Source organism: Myotis myotis, unplaced genomic scaffold, assembly GCF_014108235.1.
Source record: "Myotis myotis isolate mMyoMyo1 unplaced genomic scaffold, mMyoMyo1.p scaffold_m19_p_7, whole genome shotgun sequence".
NCBI classification, from domain to species: domain Eukaryota; kingdom Metazoa; phylum Chordata; class Mammalia; order Chiroptera; family Vespertilionidae; genus Myotis; species Myotis myotis.
Genome location: NW_023416379.1, coordinates 30,165,944 through 30,186,146, shown reverse-complemented (window position 1 = coordinate 30,186,146; position 20,203 = coordinate 30,165,944). Strand labels below are relative to the sequence as shown.

At 36.0% G+C, this 20,203-nt stretch overlaps 1 protein-coding gene across 9 annotated transcripts in view; it reads right to left on the bottom strand.

The window, feature by feature from the left end:
- UTRN (utrophin) overlaps positions 1–20,203 on the bottom strand; it is a 443,932-nt gene that overhangs the window by 195,867 nt on the left and 227,862 nt on the right. For all 9 annotated transcript variants that reach the window (XM_036316081.1, XM_036316083.1, XM_036316082.1 and 6 more), the window contains one exon: positions 13,863–14,052. In XM_036316081.1, coding sequence (XP_036171974.1) covers positions 13,863–14,052 — 190 coding nt within the window. The remainder of the gene's footprint in view (positions 1–13,862; positions 14,053–20,203) is intronic.

The following is a 20,203-nucleotide window of genomic DNA, read 5'->3' as shown; positions in this document are numbered from 1 at the left end:
CTATTCCAAAAAATTCAAGAGAAGGGAAGATTCCCAAGCTCATGTTGTGAAGCCAGATTACCCTAATTCCAAAACCAGATAAAGTCCCAGATGAACATAGATGCTAAAATCCTCAACAAATGTTAGCAAACTGAATCCAGCAATACATTAAAAAGATCATACACCATGGTCAAGTAGGACTTATTCCAGGGATGAATGGTTGGTATAATATCTGCAAAACAATAAACATGATACACCACATAAACAAAATAAGGGATAAAAATAATATGATCTTATCAATAGATGCAGAAAAAAGTATTTTATAAAATCCAGCACCCATTTATGATAAAAACCCCTCAGCAAAGTGGAAATAGAAGGAAGATACCTCAACATAATAAAGGCCATATATGACAAACCCACAGCCAACATCATAATGGGCAAAAACTACAAGCATTCTCCTTAAGAACAGGAACAAGACAGGGTTATCCGCTTTCACCACTCTTATTCAACATAGTACTAGAAGTCCTAGTCACAGCAATCAGACAAGAAGAAGAAATAAAAGGCATCCAAATTAGAAAGGAAGATGTCAAATTGTCATTATTTGCAGATGACATGATGTTGTATATAGAGAACCCTAAAGATTCCACCAAAAACTACTAGAATAAATAAGTTCAGTAAAGTAGCAAAATATTTATCCTTTTTTTGTTTAAAATATTGTGCCATTCACTCATCACCTGAGTCGCAACAAGAGCATAACATTTTTTGTCACTCTTACCAAAATGACTTACATTCAAAAGAATTATGTTCATATTTTAAAGATATAAATATGCAATTTTTTCATTTTAGAATTTCCTTTTTGAAATGTTCTCCATTTTTGAAAACGCCCAATAGTCACAAACACTTTTCCTTTAAAACTGGACTATATTTTGGAAAGAGGCAAAGGTCAAGGGTGATCTGGCATAAACAGTTGGCACTCAAAAGAGTAATTTTTTATTGAGCAGAAAATGTAAATGTTAATGAGTGAATTTCGCAGCCATTTCTCATAAACAAGTACTCAATGTTCTCTGAATACAATGAGCACGTGTTTGTGCCCTCTGTCTTTGCTCATTCGGTGTCTATTCCCAGAATTAGCTACTCTATTAAATTCTACATACCTCTTAAGATCCCTATCTTTTCTCTAAGGACTTCCATGACATTTCTTTCTTTTGTGTTCACACAACTTTTAGTTTTATTACATGGTTCTTGTCACTTCCCATTTTACACATTAGTGTTTGGGTTCCCAACTCAACAACTGGATTTTAGACACTTTTGAAAATAGACTGTTTGGTCCCACACTTAGGCAAACCAGTTAACCTCGCTAGGTTTTAGTTTACAGTCTACAGCATGGTTGCATTTTTCAGCTAACAATTTCATAAAATGTTCTTCATTAGTATCACCTATTTCTGGGAGGGTACAGGAAACTAGGCATTCAGGCTACTAGTGGGCATGTAAACAGGTACTGCCTTGTAAGACAGAAATTTAGCAATAGATAGTAAATGTCATTAATTATTCATTTGGTCCAGTTAGTCAATTTTAAAAACATATCCTGGAAATCATCAGGATGCACTCTATGGTTTATGAAGGTGTTCATCAAGAAGTATTTATCATGCCGAAACCGGTTTGGCTCAGTGGATAGAGCGTCGGCTTGCGAACTGAAAGGTCCCAGGTTCGATTCCGGTCAAGGGCATGTACCAGGGTTGCGGGCACATCCCCAGTAGGAGATGTGCAGGAGGCAGCTGATCGATGTTTCTCTCTTATCGATGTTTCTAACTCTCTATCTCTCTCCCTTCCTCTCTGTAAAAAATCAATAAAATATATTTTAAAAAAAAGAAGTATTTATCATGAGGACACTGGTAATAACGTAACTATCTAACCATCTAACTATAGTGGATTGCTTAAATGAGTTATGTTGCAGCCATTCAATAGAATTTTATTTACATACAAGAAATGTTTAGTAACATGGAAAATCTTTCACGATGTGTCAAGTTTAAAAGGAAGGTTATAATATCCCCCCAAAATCTAATTGCAAATAATACTTTCCTTGCCTCTAGATCACAACTCACACTGGGTAGGTGCACATACACTGCATTCTTTTAAAATTCTGAACACGGGGTCAATATGGTCTCAGATAATGTTTTTGAGCCAAATATCAAGAGATTTCCATAAAAGGTAATAATGAATAGTATATCTCTACCAAGAACAGTAAATTTAAGTATTTTTTGGAGTGAACTTAAAATCAAATATAATGGCGCTGAAAAACACAATTCTTAAAAGTGCTGAGAATACACATAAGAATTTCTGTATTTCTTTACATTCTCTTCTAACCAAACATGCTTGCTTTTCCTCCTGCATCAGTCACTGTAAAGGTAACTTCTTTGCTTTGTTCAGTTTCTGGAAATGGAGAAGACCTTCTTAACAAGTTGTTTTAAGTAAATCAGGATTGTATCCGTTTCATTGTGGGTTAATTCGAATTTTAGGTGCTCTCTAGAAACCTAATCAATAATCCAAAGGAACCCTCAGAAATTGGGGAATACTAATTCTACAAGAGTTTCTGTCAAAGTTCATTTGTCCAAGGAAGATTTTTCTTGCACTTCTTCAAGCTGACTCTCATGCAGATAAAATAAACTGGGAAAAACCTCGAAGATTTATTGTTCCTGCTCCATGTTAAAAGCAGGGATGGCCCATTTTGCAACTCAGACCCTGTGAGTCAAAGTCAGGGTGGGGGGATGAATCTTTAGGATAACTTCCCTGGACAATTGAACTCTAACAAGTGAACCCCCTTGTTAAGATCTAAGGGTTCATTTAGGAATAAAGATAATAAGAATGATGATAACACCCCAACACCCAAGAGACATTAAGGAACCTCTATGTTCCAGGCACTGTGCTGGCCTTATCACACTGATCATCTTGTTTGATCCACACACAACAATGTATAAGATAATCATGATAATAGCGATAACAACCAACTGTCACAAGAGCAACCAACACACACGACATTTTATTATGTAGCAGGCTCTGTGATATCATTTTATATAATACGTATTAATTTTTTAAAATCTTTATTGTTGAAAGTATTACATATGCCCCCTTAAAATTATCACAGCTCTATGTGATAGAGACAGATAAGCACTAATTCTAACTCGGTTTTCTGAAAAGCAAGAGGAGATACAGATATTAAATGACTTGCCCAAGGTCACATTACTGGCAAGTGGCAAAGTCATGAATGTTTGAATTCATACTATCAATCTCCACAGCAGCATGACCTCTCTTAACCACTAAATTTCTTCAAACAAGTTTTCTGAACTTGCTTGTTTTACATAGGAAATGCAAAGTTGTCTTGTGTTTATGCTGCTTAACATGCACTTTTGATACATGACAGCCATTCAATACATGATCTTGGAGTTGAATTGTTTTCTTGTTGTTATTTTTATTGAATTTATTGGGGTGACATCAGTTAATAAAATTATATAGGTTTCAGATGTACAATTCTATATCATCCATATATTGTGTTCACCACCCCAATTAGAGTTTAATTGTTTAAAAAAATCTTAATAAAAAAGACCCAGTCTAGCAAGTTAAGTTGACTGACTTTTCAACTTATTTTTTAAGGAGCTATTATAACCTTTTCCATATAATGATGATTTAAAAATCTACGTTTGAGTATAGAGATTTAGGTTCAGTGAATGCATGACTCAATGCTTGTGGTATGGAGATTTACAACAAACTAAAGTATCACTCAAACACCAAAGCAACTATATTATTTTGCATTAAAATGAACCAATCTATCTTTTTTATAAAACTGCAAAATGACATTACAAAGGCATTCAATATACAAGTTTAACTAGAACAAAATCTTTTTTCCCTTCCAATTATGTAGCTCGAACTCAAATATCAAGATAGTTTTGAAAAAAACATATTTTATTATGTTTAAATTTCTAGGAGAAACCAAGAACATCTCTACCTCACAAAACCCTAGCAGCGACAAAATATTGCTAAAACTACCTGAAATTAAGTGTAAAGAGGCATTAGATCTGGAATCAGAAAACCTATGTTTAATTCAAGTTGTGCACATACTAGCTGAGCAATTAATGACATGTTCCTAAACCTGCCAATTTACAAACCTGTCTCACCACTTGTTTAAGGGGAATAATGAGAATTTCCTTGCTACCTATCTCTTAAAGATAAATACTATAATTAGTCATTAATACTCTATGTATTAATGATGAAATGTATGAGAAAATACACTAAAACTTAAAGGAAATTGTATCAGTGATAACAAGACTTTCCAGTTATGAAAGCTTGAGTTTATTTTATTGCTGTATTTGGACATTCTTCTTTCAGTTTTCTTAAAGCAAAGTTAAATATTGTATTGTGAAACAGTTCAATGTCTTCTTTCATTTGCTGTTTTTCCAAAAGTCTTGCTTAACCTCTATCAAGTTATACTTTCATATCTGCCTATTCTTTACTAAGCAGTAAAAGGTTCTGTCTGTTTTTATAGGTAAACTTTGTTATAAATTAATCCTCTAGAATTTCATAGAACTGACAAACTGAAGAAAAAAGAAAAGAAAACCCTTGAATGCACTTCACATCCTTTCCAATTTCGGTTATTTGTACTCATTTACCTTGCCCAGAAATGAATAAACTTTGTGAAGCTGAGGAAGCTACCATAGCATGAAATTTTCTATATTCTTCTATCTCTATGGTAGGAGTTCTACTAATTGTTTATTTTACAGAACTAAAAATAAAGTACCAAGTATACTAAGAGAAAATGGCAATGTTCACAGTCACTGGTAAATGGGAGTGGATAATGTCTCTACACTTAAAATTTAGCAGTACATTCAACTTAGAAATTTCCCTTTGAAATTTAATAAACTTTACCCCTAGGTAAACACAAATCATTAACACTTTAGTCACAATTATCAAATGATAAAAATGAAGGACATCTTTTATCCATATCCATAATGCTATTCTAAAACTGATCTAGACTTACACAAATAATGATATCTTGACTGTGAAGGAACTATTTAAAATGCAATCTTGTAGAATGGTTTTAATTATTTTTAGTTAAATGACCAAGCATTATATCACATCTAATTATACTGCTCTTAGCTAAAAGTCATTGACAGCATGAGTTTTCTAATGAACAAAATGTCAGTAAATTAGATAACTGTTTTTTAAAATAATTTTGCCTGAAGAGCTATGGCAAAATAGAGATCTAAAATAGCACTGCTTGCCTGGCCAGAGTGGCTCAGTAGTTGAGCATTGACCTATGAAGCAGGAAGTCATGGTTTGATTCCTGGTCAGGGCATATGCCTGGGCTGCAGGCTCAATCCCCAGCGAGGGGCATTCTCTCTTATCATTGATGTTTCTCTCTCTCCTCTCCCTTCCTCTCTGAAATAAATAAAAAGATACTAAAAATTAAATATAAAAATAAAGTAGCACTGCAGGTTTTGGAAGCCACAAAAAACACACACACAGTAGTCTCCTCTTATCTGCAGGGGATACATTCTAAGACCCCCAGTGGTTGCCTGAAACCACGGATAGTACCAAATCCTATAAATCCTGTGGGGTTTTTTCCTATATTCTCATTCCTATAATAAAGTTATAAATAGGCACAGTAAGAGGTTAACAACAATAAGTAATAATAAAGTAGAACAACTATAACAATGTACTGTAATAAAACTTGTGTGAATGTGGTCTCTCTCAAAGTAGTATACTCTACGTATAGTATGGATACACTAGACAAAGGGATGATTCACATCCCAGGCAGGACAATGCTGGATGGTGCACGAGTTCATCATGCTACTAAAAATGAAGCAAAATTTAAAATTCATAAATTGTTTCTTTCTGGAAATTTCCATTTAATATTTTTAGCCCACGGTTGACCGTGGGTAAGTGAGAAAAGTGAGAGCATAGATGAGGGAACCTGCTGTACCTGATGACAAATAGGGATGCAGGTGTTGTCTCTCTTGACTCATTCACTTTTATCTGTAATTTCAACCCCCTGAGGGAGTGTAGAACTAGAGGGAGAGTAAGGAAAGGCATCTACCCAGGTGCCCATACAGCTTTGATGCAACAGGCCTAAAGCATCAGCGAAGACACATGAGATGGAGGCAGATCCTTCCATATTTGGCTTTTTTCCCCCTATTAAATACCTTCACAAATCTTCTGAACTAACCCAAATAAGAATTTTGTCATAAAACTAAGAAGAGACAATACTCATATGACCAACTAGAGTTCTCCCTCCAGGCTAGAGACCATGATTCTGACCTTTTCTGTGGTTCAAAAAAATGTGTGTGATTTGATTATGGAAAGATATGGAGGGAGTCTGAGAGGTGACCTTAAAATATACACATCCCAACATTCAGATCACGACAAAGAAAAGCTCCAGTGCCCTAGGATTTAATTATTCAAAGATAGAAAAGTTTTAAATCTAAAAAAAAGAGTAGGGGAACTTGAAGGAATAAAAAATATAATTTACCTTTATGGGGTGTAAGTTATACACCATTGCATTCTATGTCTTCTTTAAAAACATATATTCAACCTTAACTACCTCTAAATAAAGGGGACCTACACATGTAGATGTACAATGATGTGTGAACTTTCCTCATCAGTGAATGTGAAAATCCTTTCAGAGACTCTGTAACATCGTGGTCATATATTAAGCCTCCGCACAGCTCTTTAGTGTCTGTGTGTGAAAACACACACACACCACACACGTGCGCACACACAGTAAGCCTTTTGTAGACATCACCCATCAATCCAGACCTGCTGGGTGGAATCTCCTGGTCTACTTCTTTTTTTCACAGAGTGCTCAGAGGCAGCTGTTCTGATACCACAAAGGACGTGGGTTTTCAGCATGATTTTGAGATCAGCATTCATTCACTGTATGTGTGAATCAGAAGTCACCAAAATGGCATGTGTATACCACACAGAGAGAAAAAGACAACCAATTGGGTTGCAAGGTGAGATCAATAGAAAGTAAGAACAAAATTATGGTCTACTATATGTGATTTTACCATAGCATATTGTATAATTTCTAAATGGATAGATAGAGAGATGATTAAAATATTTTACTGATAGTACTACATGATCAAAAATGTTTGGAGATGATTAAAACCATGTAAACTAATTTCCATATACATGCAGGCAAATAAAACATATTACTTAAATTAAAATTTTTTAATGCTTAAATCGTAAGAAATTCAATTTAGAACACAAATTGTATATTTTTCTAATTTTTTGTAATAGTTTATATCTCAATATACTGTACAAAAGCTGTTTTTACCATCTCCTTGATGAATAAGTATTCTGTGAAAATTGGCACTAGAGAAAAAATCAGGCCTTACAAAATTCCTTTCAGATTCAACAAAATTCAATCAACTTTTAATCCAAAGATTTAATGATGAAATATCCCAAAATAATCAGATTACAATAAAAACAAATGAATATTAATTTTTAAATCATTTACTGTGCTGTATTAGAAGAAAAACAATTTTATAGTCAATATTTTAAAGGCGCCTAAGCAATGAAAACCAAATCTGGAAAAATTAGCATCCAGCATGAGGTAATTTTAGGTCATCAGGGCAATTTCAATGCTGCTAATTATATCTCCAAGAAAGCAGAAGCCTATGTTTCTGTTTCCTGACCAAATTTTATGGGATGTATAACCAAGAATAAATAATTTTAAAAGCCAAAAAATACAAGTGAATGTGTGACTTGGGTGAGAGAGGGGGAACTCTGAGAGCTATGGATTCCAAGTGCCTCTTTTCATTCCTCCCCTCTTTTCAAAACATACATGAGGGGAAAAACACAAAATGAGAATATTTAACACAAATTTTCAATTATGCAACACATGCTATTTTCTGACACTCAAGACGAGTCTGAAGATAAGCAAAGGAAGACAAGGTACCATGGCAGAAAATGTCTGGTAAAAGACAGAATTTCCCAATAAGTTTAATTTTTTAAAAGATAGAATTTCCATATGATATGTAAAAAGAGAGATCCAAAAAAGGGGGGAGATTAAAATGCCAATATAAATTTAAAATAGTCATGTCTGCCTTAGATTATGCAACATTTTTTCTCATTCATGTCAGTCTGGAATATATTTACAATAGACTGTCTCCATATTTTTAATGAAAAAACACTGAAACTTACAGCATTTCCTTTCTCAAAAACTAAATTTAGAGAATGTAGGAGGTATAGGTAGAGATGAAGTCATTACAGCATTTACAGTTTAAGAACAGAATTTATAGTGTCTTAAAGCAAATAAATACCAAGCTTATTTAGACCTGTAAGTACTACAATTAACTATTTGTGGTTGGTCTATTTGTGTCAGTATTTGGGATGGCAACTGTTAATTAATATTTAATTCTTCAACTAAACTTTTATTTATATCATATAAGTTAACACAGTCATTAACTAAGATCAGTTTTCAAAATATAACCAGGCAAATAAATTATATCTGTTGCTAGCTGATTTATTTCATAGTAACTGTGCTACTTCCTATTCTGGATTTGCAGTTCTTTGGGCAAAATCTCATATATTATTGCCTTATATTGACACCTACTGGAAAGCACTGGAATTGTATATTTCTCATTTCATTATCTGGGCAGTTGTTAATTTTGCATCTGTGAAAACAAATGTGGAAGATAAAATTTTAACTGCAAATTTTAATTTCCTAAAAGAAAAAAAAAAGCATCATTTATTCTAAACATTTTAACTGCAACGGTTTCCTTTAGGAAATTGTAAATCTCAAGAAGTCTGCCCAAAGAGTATTTCTGATGGGAATTAATTTACCCAATGACTTCAGCTACTGAACTTCTGTTTATTTGGGGTATGATTATGAAACTAATTAAACAACTTTGTCCAGTATTTGAACTTCTACTGCTTCATACATCAGACTAAATACTTTGGGTCACGTGACTTGAAAAATTACCTGATTTTGTGAAAGTATGCATACAAATGAATCAGAAAAATGACCCAACTATTAGAAAATGGATGCTTTACACTTTCACATTTGAAGTTAAAAAGATAAAACAACATGCATTAGTGAATGAGCCTCACTTCTCTATTATCAAAACTATCTGTTCATATAATACCCAAATGTTTTACCAGACTAAATTTATTCCCTGAATGGACCAAAAGACAAGACAATGAAAGCATTCATTTACAAATTTTTACAATTAATTATTTATTAAGTTGTATTAACTTTTAATTAACTTCTTATGCAAATGAAACACTTCTACAAATTTCTGTGCATACCCTACTACCTTAATCTGTCTCCTAAAACTTTTCAAAGAAAATGTTTTCAGACAGAAACACATTTAATTGACCAAACTATAAGAAATAAAAAATATGATGTGATAAAGTTAATAGAATACTGCCTTCCTCCTCCACCCCCAGGCTGCTGCTACATAATATGCACAATTTAGGTGCGTGGACCTGTCATATTTTATATCATCATGAACATACTATTGTCCTAAAGACAGTTGTTCCAATTACAAATGAGTTTGGGCAGCTAAGGAGACAATAAGCTACATTCTTGGAAATGGCACTAAGAACATGAGGTGAAGGCAGAGCATTGCACAATTTACATTGTACTATATAAATTGCTTTAACATTCCTGTTATAATTCCTTCCTTTTATATCAAATCGCTCCAATTTTTAACAAAAGTAATGAGATAGTGTGAACATAGTTTAAATAAAACTATGATCAAAAATATAATAGCTAACTTTAAAAAATACAGGCACTCACTCAATGGTTTATGTTTAGGATGACATGGTATTTGAAATTTGCAACTGTCAAACAAGTTGCCTCTTGCAAGTGTACTTAATCTACCTGTCCAAATAAAATTAAGTTCCTTAAGTGAAACTGTAATACAGGAAGACTCATGAATATAGGGGATACAGTATGATGAGAGTAAGTCTAATAGTTTTGAAGATGTGCTTTAATTTTTCAAATTAAAAAAAAAAAACAATTAGCTATAAAGAGATGCACAGTTTTTAAGTAACCTACTGAAAGATTATTCTAAACTCTTCTTTTAAATTTACCAAAATTTCCATAAGGCTAACGTGCTACTCACTATTGAGACACTGCAAAGTATCACAGAGGTAACAGGTCTTGATAAATGTAGTTTTGCTGTATTTTCTTCAAACAGTTCACTAGCCCTACTCAGAAGATTTTGTCAGCCCCAAAATAAAATAATCACGAAACACTACTGGTTCCTGATTCTTAAACAAAATTTAATTAGCATATCACTTTAGCAGCTTTTACAGTCCCTACGGAAAGGAACCTCTCCTGGGTGAGAACCCTGAAAGATTAGTTCTGAGAGCCTGAGAAGCAGTAGAATTGTCAGAATTATTTTCAATCACCAGTTACCTTACAGAGCTTCTGATACCGAGGAGAAGAAACTGCCATCCTTTGTAACCGATGTAACAAAACCACAACTTTCTGCAGAGACGTTCTCACCACAGCCATCATTTTAAGTTTACCACACTTCTGGAGACACCTCAGAATTTGCATTATAAATGAAGAGCAATGATCATTTCCTCCTGGTCACTGGACAATGATTTGCCAGTTCTCTGAGCATGCTCGTTTCCAGGAATGCATTTGAAAGATAACAGGCGCTCAGGTTCTTGGCAAAAGGAGGCTGCTATGCCTTCAACTTCTTCTCAATTTAAAAAACGTATGCAGACGCCACCCAGAAAGCCCCCCAGCAGATGCTCCCAGCCAGTACTTGCTCAGCCGGGCATGGCCAGGAAACGAAGCAAGTTGAGCAGCCAAACGCTGCCTGCTGCTGGAGAGGAGCGCGCTCAGTAGCCAAAAAGGATATTAAGTGAAACATTAAAGCTGCAGATACGAGGCAGACACCCCCTGGGAACAGAGATTCAACACATCACCACCGCGGTGCATGCCTCCTAGCGGGTTTGTATTAAGAGATCAAGTAGCATTCACTCTCTCACTGTAAAGAGGGATGCATTCACCACCGGACTAAACGCAGCTCTGGCCGTGCTCTGTGCGATGAGTGGATGAGTGAATAGACTCTGTTATAAATCTTGAGAAGAGCAGAAGGTACCTAACTCTAATGATATCAGCCTCCCCATTCAGTGCTAATAAATCACCTCGCGACAGGTCTCAGAACAAGATCATCTAAAACAAAACAAAACAAAAATACCTGCAGGGGGGTCTGTGGCTTTACCTAAAAGCAGAGTCGCAGATGCTACCCTAGGACGAAAGCCATTCAAAATCCAATTCTAATGTTAGGTTAGGACTCTTCTAATTTAACAGCAAAGTTAATAAAACATAAAAGTCTGTAACTGACCACTGAACATTCCAAATGACAACATTTCCTGATAGCATCTTCATGATCTCACTTCATGTCATAAAGCTGTTTCAGTTTAATGAGTAAGAAATAGAAGACGTGATTATATGATGTAAAAACCAAGTACAGAATTTCTGACTTTCATAGGCATGTGTACAACTTGAGATGCATTTTCTCAAATTGCAGCTCAAAGACCACTATCCAGTGGGGGGAAAGCACTTTTAGGAAATCAGCAAAAATAACCCAGAATGATTAAATGACTGAGTCAAAGGGCACAGCCAAAAATAGGACCCAGACGTTTCTCATTATCAGTGTCCTGCTCAAACTAATAACGCAGGAAATGTTGCCTTTTCCTCTTTCTCTACTATTATGATTTTTTAAAGGAAACACAATATTTAAAGTATGTTTTACTTCTTTTGCCTTCTCAGTCTTTGATTTTAGCCTGATTTAGAGTCCCTTACTGGTCAGAGAGTTGTGTTTATCAAGCAGTGTTTTGGTAGGCTTCTGCTTGTGTATTGTGTTTTCCCATGTATGTCTATACTGAGAACCTATACTGCCTCCTTCTGGAGAGGCTAACAATATCAAAATAGCTACACAAAGGCAAAATCAGAAGAGAAGTAGTCAGTTGATGATAGCAGCCAGTTAAAAATGCTCAGTTAAAAATAGTTATTAAGCAAATATATAGAAACAGAAATTAGATTATTGATTATTTAGGGCTGGGGGATTAGGAAGCTGCAAATGAGAGACTGATAGCTAAGGGGTAAAGGGTTCCTCTCAGAAGTGATGAAAATGTTCTAATTTGATTTCAATGATGATTGCATAATTGTGAGTACACTAAAAACAATCAAATTTAAATGGACAAATGTATGGAATATGAATTATATGTCAACAAAACTATTATCAAAAAATATGAAGTTGTAATTTCTGCTCATAACCCAACAGGGGAAGTTTCCACGGTACGGGTATATATATCTCCCCCAAAACACGATGCCGGGTATGGAGCTGGGTTCAGGGGAAGATTTGATCAAAGTCTGAACCTATCAAACAAGAGGATGAAAATTAGGCTGATAGAGAATGCAGAGGTGAAAAAATAATAATTCCAAACGCATACTGTTAGAGAACAAAACAAGCCACCTGTTATAACACCACCCAGAAAAGCAGCAAGGCAGCGTGCTTCTACCCAGGAGAGAATCAGAGCAGCGAGGCTCATTGCTACTGGTAAAAGGTAAAGCTCACATTTAAAAAAAAATAATTAAAATGATAATGTGTTAGAATGTGGGCATGAAAATCATGAATAAATGCATTTGAATTAATAGATAGAGTGGGAAGTCAGTAATAGACATTCATTCAAAAACAACAACAAAAAGTTTCTCTGAGTCTTTGGCCAAAGTCTCTCATCTGAATGCAGCGCCATAGTGACAACTGCATGCCAGGCATCTCTTCCTGGATGTTACACAAATGCCTCACTTCAACACAGTCGAAATGAAACGTCCCATCCCGTCACCTTGCACTGCTGCCCTGACATTTTATTTTCCTGCATTCCTAATCTCAGGCTCTAATACCACCTGGCAAGCTTCTGTGTCTCTACCTCTTCCCCTTCCCTTAGTGGACCCTTACTAGCAAGTCATTAGGTGTATGCCCCCTGCTATTGCCTATTCCTAGTCATTATCACCTCTGAGCAGTTGGCTACAAGAAATCCTAACAGACTGCTCTGCTCAGTCTTGCCCAGTTCAGGCCCATTCCTCCTCAGCTAGATTCCTATAAAATACAAATCCCATTGCATCACTCTATTGCTTAATATCCTCTAATGACTTCTCCTCATTGCCACCAGGTTAAAATATAAAATAGCAAGGAGACTTCTCCATCAAAGCAGATTTTTAAGCAAGTTCTAGGTGAGATGGCCTGCGACTGACAAGAATAAGTTATTCTACACAAAGAAAATGGGAGTTCAAGGACACTGACTCACTTGTATTTGAGGATAGAAAAGGGATGCAGATGTGCTTCATAAGATCCCTCATAATCTTTTTTAAAGGAAAGATTTTGTATTACCACATTTTGTAAAGAAGGAAAACTTGAACCTGAGACTGAATATATCATATTTATCAAGCCAAAGACATAAAAGTAATACCTCCAAGCCCAATGTTCTTAGTTGTAAACTAAGCCATAGAGCCTTTACAGCTTTTATATTAAGTATTTATAATAAATAGAGAATGAAACAACTCATATTAAGAGGAAATGTTCTTATAATGTAAGATTCAATAAGGCTAACTGTAATAGGGCTTGAAATGATAGAACAGAATAGCTATGAGTCTAGAAGTCTAAATAAACAATTATTACTTCCATAAAAAAAGTGTTTTCTCCAATTATTAAGTAAGTGTATTTTACAGATCTTATTTCCAAAAACCAATTATTCACAGGAGAGCATGGATGCCATAACAGAATAAGGTGACAACCTCACTTCTGAATGGTAATAAATCTTAATGGTAAACAAGCACTGGTCACATTTTTCTGGGCACTTGCCTGCATCTGCTGTGTGAGCTCCTTGGCCAAGACAGTGTCCTGAAGAGCATTCTCCCGCTGAGAGGCATCTGCAAGCACATTCACTGTGGTTTCTGCTTCTTGTAGCCACTTTAAGAAATTCTCCAGATCCCTGCGAGAGGCCTGCACTGCCCTCAGCTCAGCCTCCAAGGCATTCTGTCTGTCAGCAATGCTGCAAGGAACAAGATGGGCAAGTCTCCATTACTTACAGTGTGACAGGCCTCATTATGACACACTAAAGAGAAAATCAGCAGACAGCTTCAAAGGACCTCAATTTCTTCAAGCACCTAACGGAATTGGGGGATTTATTCATATGCGTCTTGAATAATCCATAATGGAGGGATAATGTGAATTGTGAGAGGAAGAAGAGAGAGAGAGGCATAACTCAACAAAAATCACATCCATATCACAAAATAACTACATTTTTATAACTCATAATTGTATGTTATTCCCCTTATGTTTTATTTCAATACCTTAGTATGATGAATGACACAAAGGCAATACCAATAAATATGTACACAATGAGTGACTAAGTGAATCTAGAAGTTGCATCTGAAGAAACTTTTAAGATAAAATAAAAATAACTTAAAGAGCTAATTTTATATATTTTAAACAATTCAGATGAATACAAATTGGTTCTTTAAGTTGATTTAATAATATTATTCTTGGAAGACATTGGATTACCAAGCTTTTATATGCCATTCATTTAATCTACAAAGAACTACTCTGGAGTTTCATGATTTAAGAGATGCACACACTGTATCAACCTTTAAAACTTTATAGACATCAAAACTCTGTAATAAGAAAACAAACAACCTAATTTTTAAATGTATACAAACAAAATTACTCCCAGGTATTTAAACTCAAGAGAACTGAAAACATATGTCCACTCAAAAATTTGTACACAAATATTTATAGCAGCATTATTTATAATGGCAAAATGATACAATCAACCCAAATATCTATCAATTGAGAGGGGAATTGATAAACAAAATATAATATATTCATACAGAAAATATCATTCAGCCATAAAAAGGTATGAAGTATCAATAAATGCTACAACATGGATGAACCTTGAAAACATTATGCCAAGTGAAAGAAGGCAGATACAAAATGCCCCATATTGTGCAATTTCATTTCTATGAAATATTGCCAAAAAGGATAAATCCATAGGGAGAGAAAGTCAATTAGCTGTTGACTATGACTGGGGGTGGAAGCAGTGGAGACTGACTGCTAATAAGTGGTGGGTTTCATTTAGTGGTTATAAAATGTACAAAAATTAAGAGTATGGTGATGTTTTTACAACATGGTAAATATATACTAAAGTCTACTTAATTGCACATTTTACCAGGGGTGGGGAACCTTTTTCTGCCAAGGGCTATATGAATATTTATAATATCCTTCACAGGCCACACAAAATTATCAACTTAAAATTCAGCCTGCTATATTTGGTCAAACATTTAATTAACTCACCCCTAATTCCTTGGCAGGGCTAGACCAAAAGATTCTGTGGGCCTTATAAGGCCCATGGGCCAGATGTTCCCCACCTCTGCTTTAAACGGTTAAAATATATAAACTATATCATATTTTTTTTTAATTAGCACCTGTGACAGAATTTGCGAAAATCTCTTAAATAAGCCACAGCTAGAGAGGAGATTAAAAATGGCAGTGGAGTAAGTGGGCACTACACTGACACTCTCCCAGGAAATACAACTAAAATACAGAAGAACCACCCTGAAAAATCAACTGAGGACTAATTGAGAGATAACCAAGAAGGAAAGTGGAGACTGCATAGAGATTGCTAGGAAGTGCAGAGGCACAAAAGGGCTGGCCTGGCTTTCACAGACAGCAGCTGAAGTGCCAGAGGGATATCTCAGCTGTGGGGGATTCCCACTGAGGACTCTGGGGTCTAAACCCCAAGCTGGGTTCCCCACCCAGAGCAACAGAACTGAGAATGGTGCCCACATAACATCTGGCTGAGAAAAGCCGGAGGGCTGCTGTCTGCCAGGGAGAGACTACTGGAAATGTAGGCACCCTCTAAAAGGGCCAATACACAAAATTTCGTGTGCAGCCACTCACCTTGGGCTCTGACAGAGGGAGGGCAGAGTGGACTGGAACTGAGCGAGGAAATTCCAGGGTTGGGGGCTCTGGGTTTGGAGCTCAAAGGGCAGCCACCCCGGTTTCCTAGGCTGAGTCATTCCCTCATACTGCAAAGACATCTTTCTCTGGCAGACCTTTGCTATCCAGGTGGTTGTTGCCTGGGAAAAAGGCAGTTGCCACACCCTCTTGGAAGATCTCTCACCCCACCCTGTGGTCAATAGCCTGACGCAAATCAAAGCTGATAAAAATCAGACTACAGGCAGAGGAGGATCTCTGGAGGCTTTAAGTCTTTGCCTGATTTCCTTCTGGAGCTGGGGCTAGGAAAAGCAGACCCTGGTGCACAACTTGGTCCTTTCCAAAGGCACCTAGACCCAGCAGAGGGAGCACAAATTGTGGATTATTGATAGCTCCAAACAAGGGAATCAGGGACAGTCAGAAACAGCATTTGACATTGTCTTGCACTAGAGATTGGGAGTAATAGCAGATCTGCCTAATACATAGATAGAAAGGCAAACAGGCAGCCAAAATGGGGAGAGAAAAAACACAAAAACAAATAAAAGAACAAAAGAATTCTCCAGAAGACGAGCTAAACAAAATGGAGATAAGAAATTTATCAGATGTAGAGTTTAGAATAATGATGTCAAAGAAGCTCAACAGCATGAGAAAAGATATAGCAACTATGAAAGACCGGTTGGAAATAAAAAATGACATAACACTAATAAAGAACACATTGGAGGATTACACAGCAGATTAGGGGAAGCTGAGGATTAGATCAGTGAATTAGAAGATAGGATAGAAAAAAATCACTCAATCAGAGAACCAAAAAGAAAAACAATTAAAAACAGGAGGACAGCTTAACACATTGTGGACCAGTAGTTTTATTGCTAGCTTTATCCAGTGGCCAGATAAGTTTCTATTGAACAAGTACAAAAAAACATTTTACATAAATGTTAAAGGCACACTTTAAAATTAAATACCCATTGCATTTTTGAAGTTATTTATTACATGTTCTTACAAGCTAATATCTTTTTAAAGTATGACACTGTGTATAACACTGTGTAATATGAAGCAAGAATTCTCATGATCCATCCACAATGTGTTAAGGGAGTTGTGAGACAGCCTGAACCAGAACAAGATTCACATAATAGTTATGCCAGAAGGAGAAGAAAGTGAACAAGGAATAGAGAACATGTTTGAAGAAATAATGGCAGAAAACTTCCCTAACCTGGTGAAAGAAAAGGTCACATAAGTGCAGAAGGCACAGAGAGACCCAAGCAAGAAGAACCCAAACAGGCCCACGCCCAGACACATCATAATTAAAATGCCAAAAAGTAAAGACAAAGAGAGAATCTTAAAGGCAGCAAGAGAAAAGCTATTTGTTACCTACATAGGAGCTCCCATAAGCCTGTACGTTGATTTCTCATCAGAAGCTCTACAAGCCAGAGGGAATGGCCTTTCAGGGTAATGAAAAACCAGGATCTAAAACCAAGATTACTATATCCAGCAAGGCTATCATTCAAAATAGATGGTGAAATAAAGGGCTTCCCAGGACAAAAAAAAATTTTAAAAAAGGAAAAGAAGCTTATCACCACCAAACTAGCACTGAAAGAAATGCTAAAGGGACTGGTATAATGAGAAGAAAAAAACAGACAAAGATAGAAACATAAGTACACAGAATTAAAATGGCAATAAAGAAGTACCTATCAATAAAAACCTTAAATGTAAGTGGGTTAAATACTCCAGTCAAAAGACATACGGTAGCTGAATTGATACAAAAACATTATCCAATCATATGCTGTCTCCAAGAGACCCTCTTCAGAACAAGACACATGTGATGAAAATGTGGGTGTGGAAAAATATTTTCCATGCAAATAGAAATGGAAAAAAGGCTGGGGTAGCAATACTCATGTCTGACAAAATAGACTTCAAAATTAAGGCCATCACAAGAGACAACAAAGGTTACCACATAATACTAAAGGGATTGACTCAACAAGAGTATATAGCCCTGGTAAACATATATGCACCCAATATACGAGAACATAAATATATTTTTAAAAATCTTCTAGAGGACTTTAAGGGAGAGATCGACAACAATACAGTCATAGTAGGAGTCTTTAACATCCTGCTGACTTCACTGGATAGATCTTCCAAAAAAAAAACAAAAATTAAGAAGGAAATAGTGACTCTAAATGACACACTGGATCAGATGGATTTAATTGATATTTACAGAACATGTCACCCCAAAGCAGCAGAATATACATTCTTCTCAAGTGCACATGGATCATTCACAAAGATAGACCACATGTTAGGACACAAAACAAGTCTCCACAAGTCCAAGAAGACTGAAATCATATCAAACAGCTCCTCAGATCACAATGGAATGAAATTAGAAATCAACTACCGTAAAAACACTCAAACACATAGAGGCTAAATAGCATGTTATTAAACAATGAATGGGGTACCAATGAGATCAATAAAGAAATAAAAAACTTCCTGGAAACAAATGAAAATGAACACAGAACAACATCAAATCTCTGGGACACAGCAAAAGTAGTTCTGAGAGGGAAGTTCATAGCACTACAAGCCTGCCTCAAAAAACAAGAAAAAGTAATAATAACTATTTAACCCTACAACTTAAAGAATTAGAAAGAGAACAACAAGAAAAACCTGGAGTAAGTAGAAGGAAGGAAATAATAAAGATTAGAGCAGAAGTCAATGACATAGAGACAAAGAAAATATCAATGAAACCAAGAGATGGTTCTTTGAAAAGATAAACAAGATTGGTAAACTATTAGTACACTCATCAAGAAACAAAGAGAGAGGACCCAAATAAGTAAAATCAGAAATGAAAGTGGTGAAATAATAACTGACACCAAAGAAATACAAAGGACTGTAAGAAAATACTATGAATAAGTATATGCCAACAAGCTGGACAATGTGGATGAAATGGACAAATTCCTAGAAAAATACAATCTCCCAAAACTGAATCAGGAAGAATCAGAAAGCCTGAATAGGCTAGTAATAACTGATGAAATAGAAGCAGTAATCAAAAAACTCCCAGCAAACAAAAGCCCAGGTATGGATGGCTTCGCAGGGGCATTTTATCAAACATTCAAAGAAGAACTAACACCTATACTCCTCAAACTATTCAAAAAAGTCTAAGAGAAGAAATACTTCCATGCTCTTTTTATAAGGCCAGCATTATCCTAATTCCAAAACCAGATAAAGACACTACAAAGAAAGAATTACAGGCCAATATCCCTGATGATCATAGATACTAAAATCCTCAACAAAATATTAGCAAATAGGATCCAGTAATAGATTAAAAAGGTCATAAATCATGACCAAGTGGAATTTATTCCAGGGATGCAATGCTGGTTCAATATTTGCAAATCAATAAATATGACATATCACATAAACAAATTGGAGGACAACAATCACATAATATTAATAGACATAGAAAAAGCATTTGACAAAATCCAACAACCCATTTCTTCTGAACAAAACTCTCAGCAAAGTGGGAATAGAGGGATCATATCTCAATATAATAAAGGGCATATATGACAAACCTGCATCCAACATCATATTCAATGGGCAAAAACTAAAAGCCTTTCCCCTAAGAACAGGAATAAGACAGGATGTCTCCTTTCACCACTCTTATTCAACACTAGAGGCCTGATGCATGAAGATTCATGCAAGAATGGGCCTTCCTTCCTCTGGCTGCTGGCACCACCTTCACTCCGGCCCGGAGCCGCCTTTCCGCCTTCCCATGCTGCCCAGTGGCCTGGAGCGGCTGGGGCAATGTGAAAAACCTGTGTCCTGCCCTGCCCCCGGCCACTCGGCACCTGTGTTTGGGTTAATTTGAATACTCACTCCTGATTGGCTGGTGGGTGTCGTGAAGGTATGGTAAATTTGCATTTTTCTCTTTTATTAGTGTAGATCAGCCATGGGCAAACTATGGCCCGCGGGCTGGATCCGGCCCATTTGAAATGAATAAAACTAAAAAAAAAAAAAGACCGTACCCTTTTATGTAATGATGTTTACTTTGAATTTATATTAGTTCACACAAACACTCCATCCATGCTTTTGTTCCGGCCCTCCGGTCCAGTTTAAGAACCCATTGTGGCCCTCGAGTCAAAAAGTTTGCCCACCCCTGGTGTAGATAGTACTGGAAGTCCTAGCCACAGCAATCAGACAAGAAGAGAAATACAAGGCATTCAAAT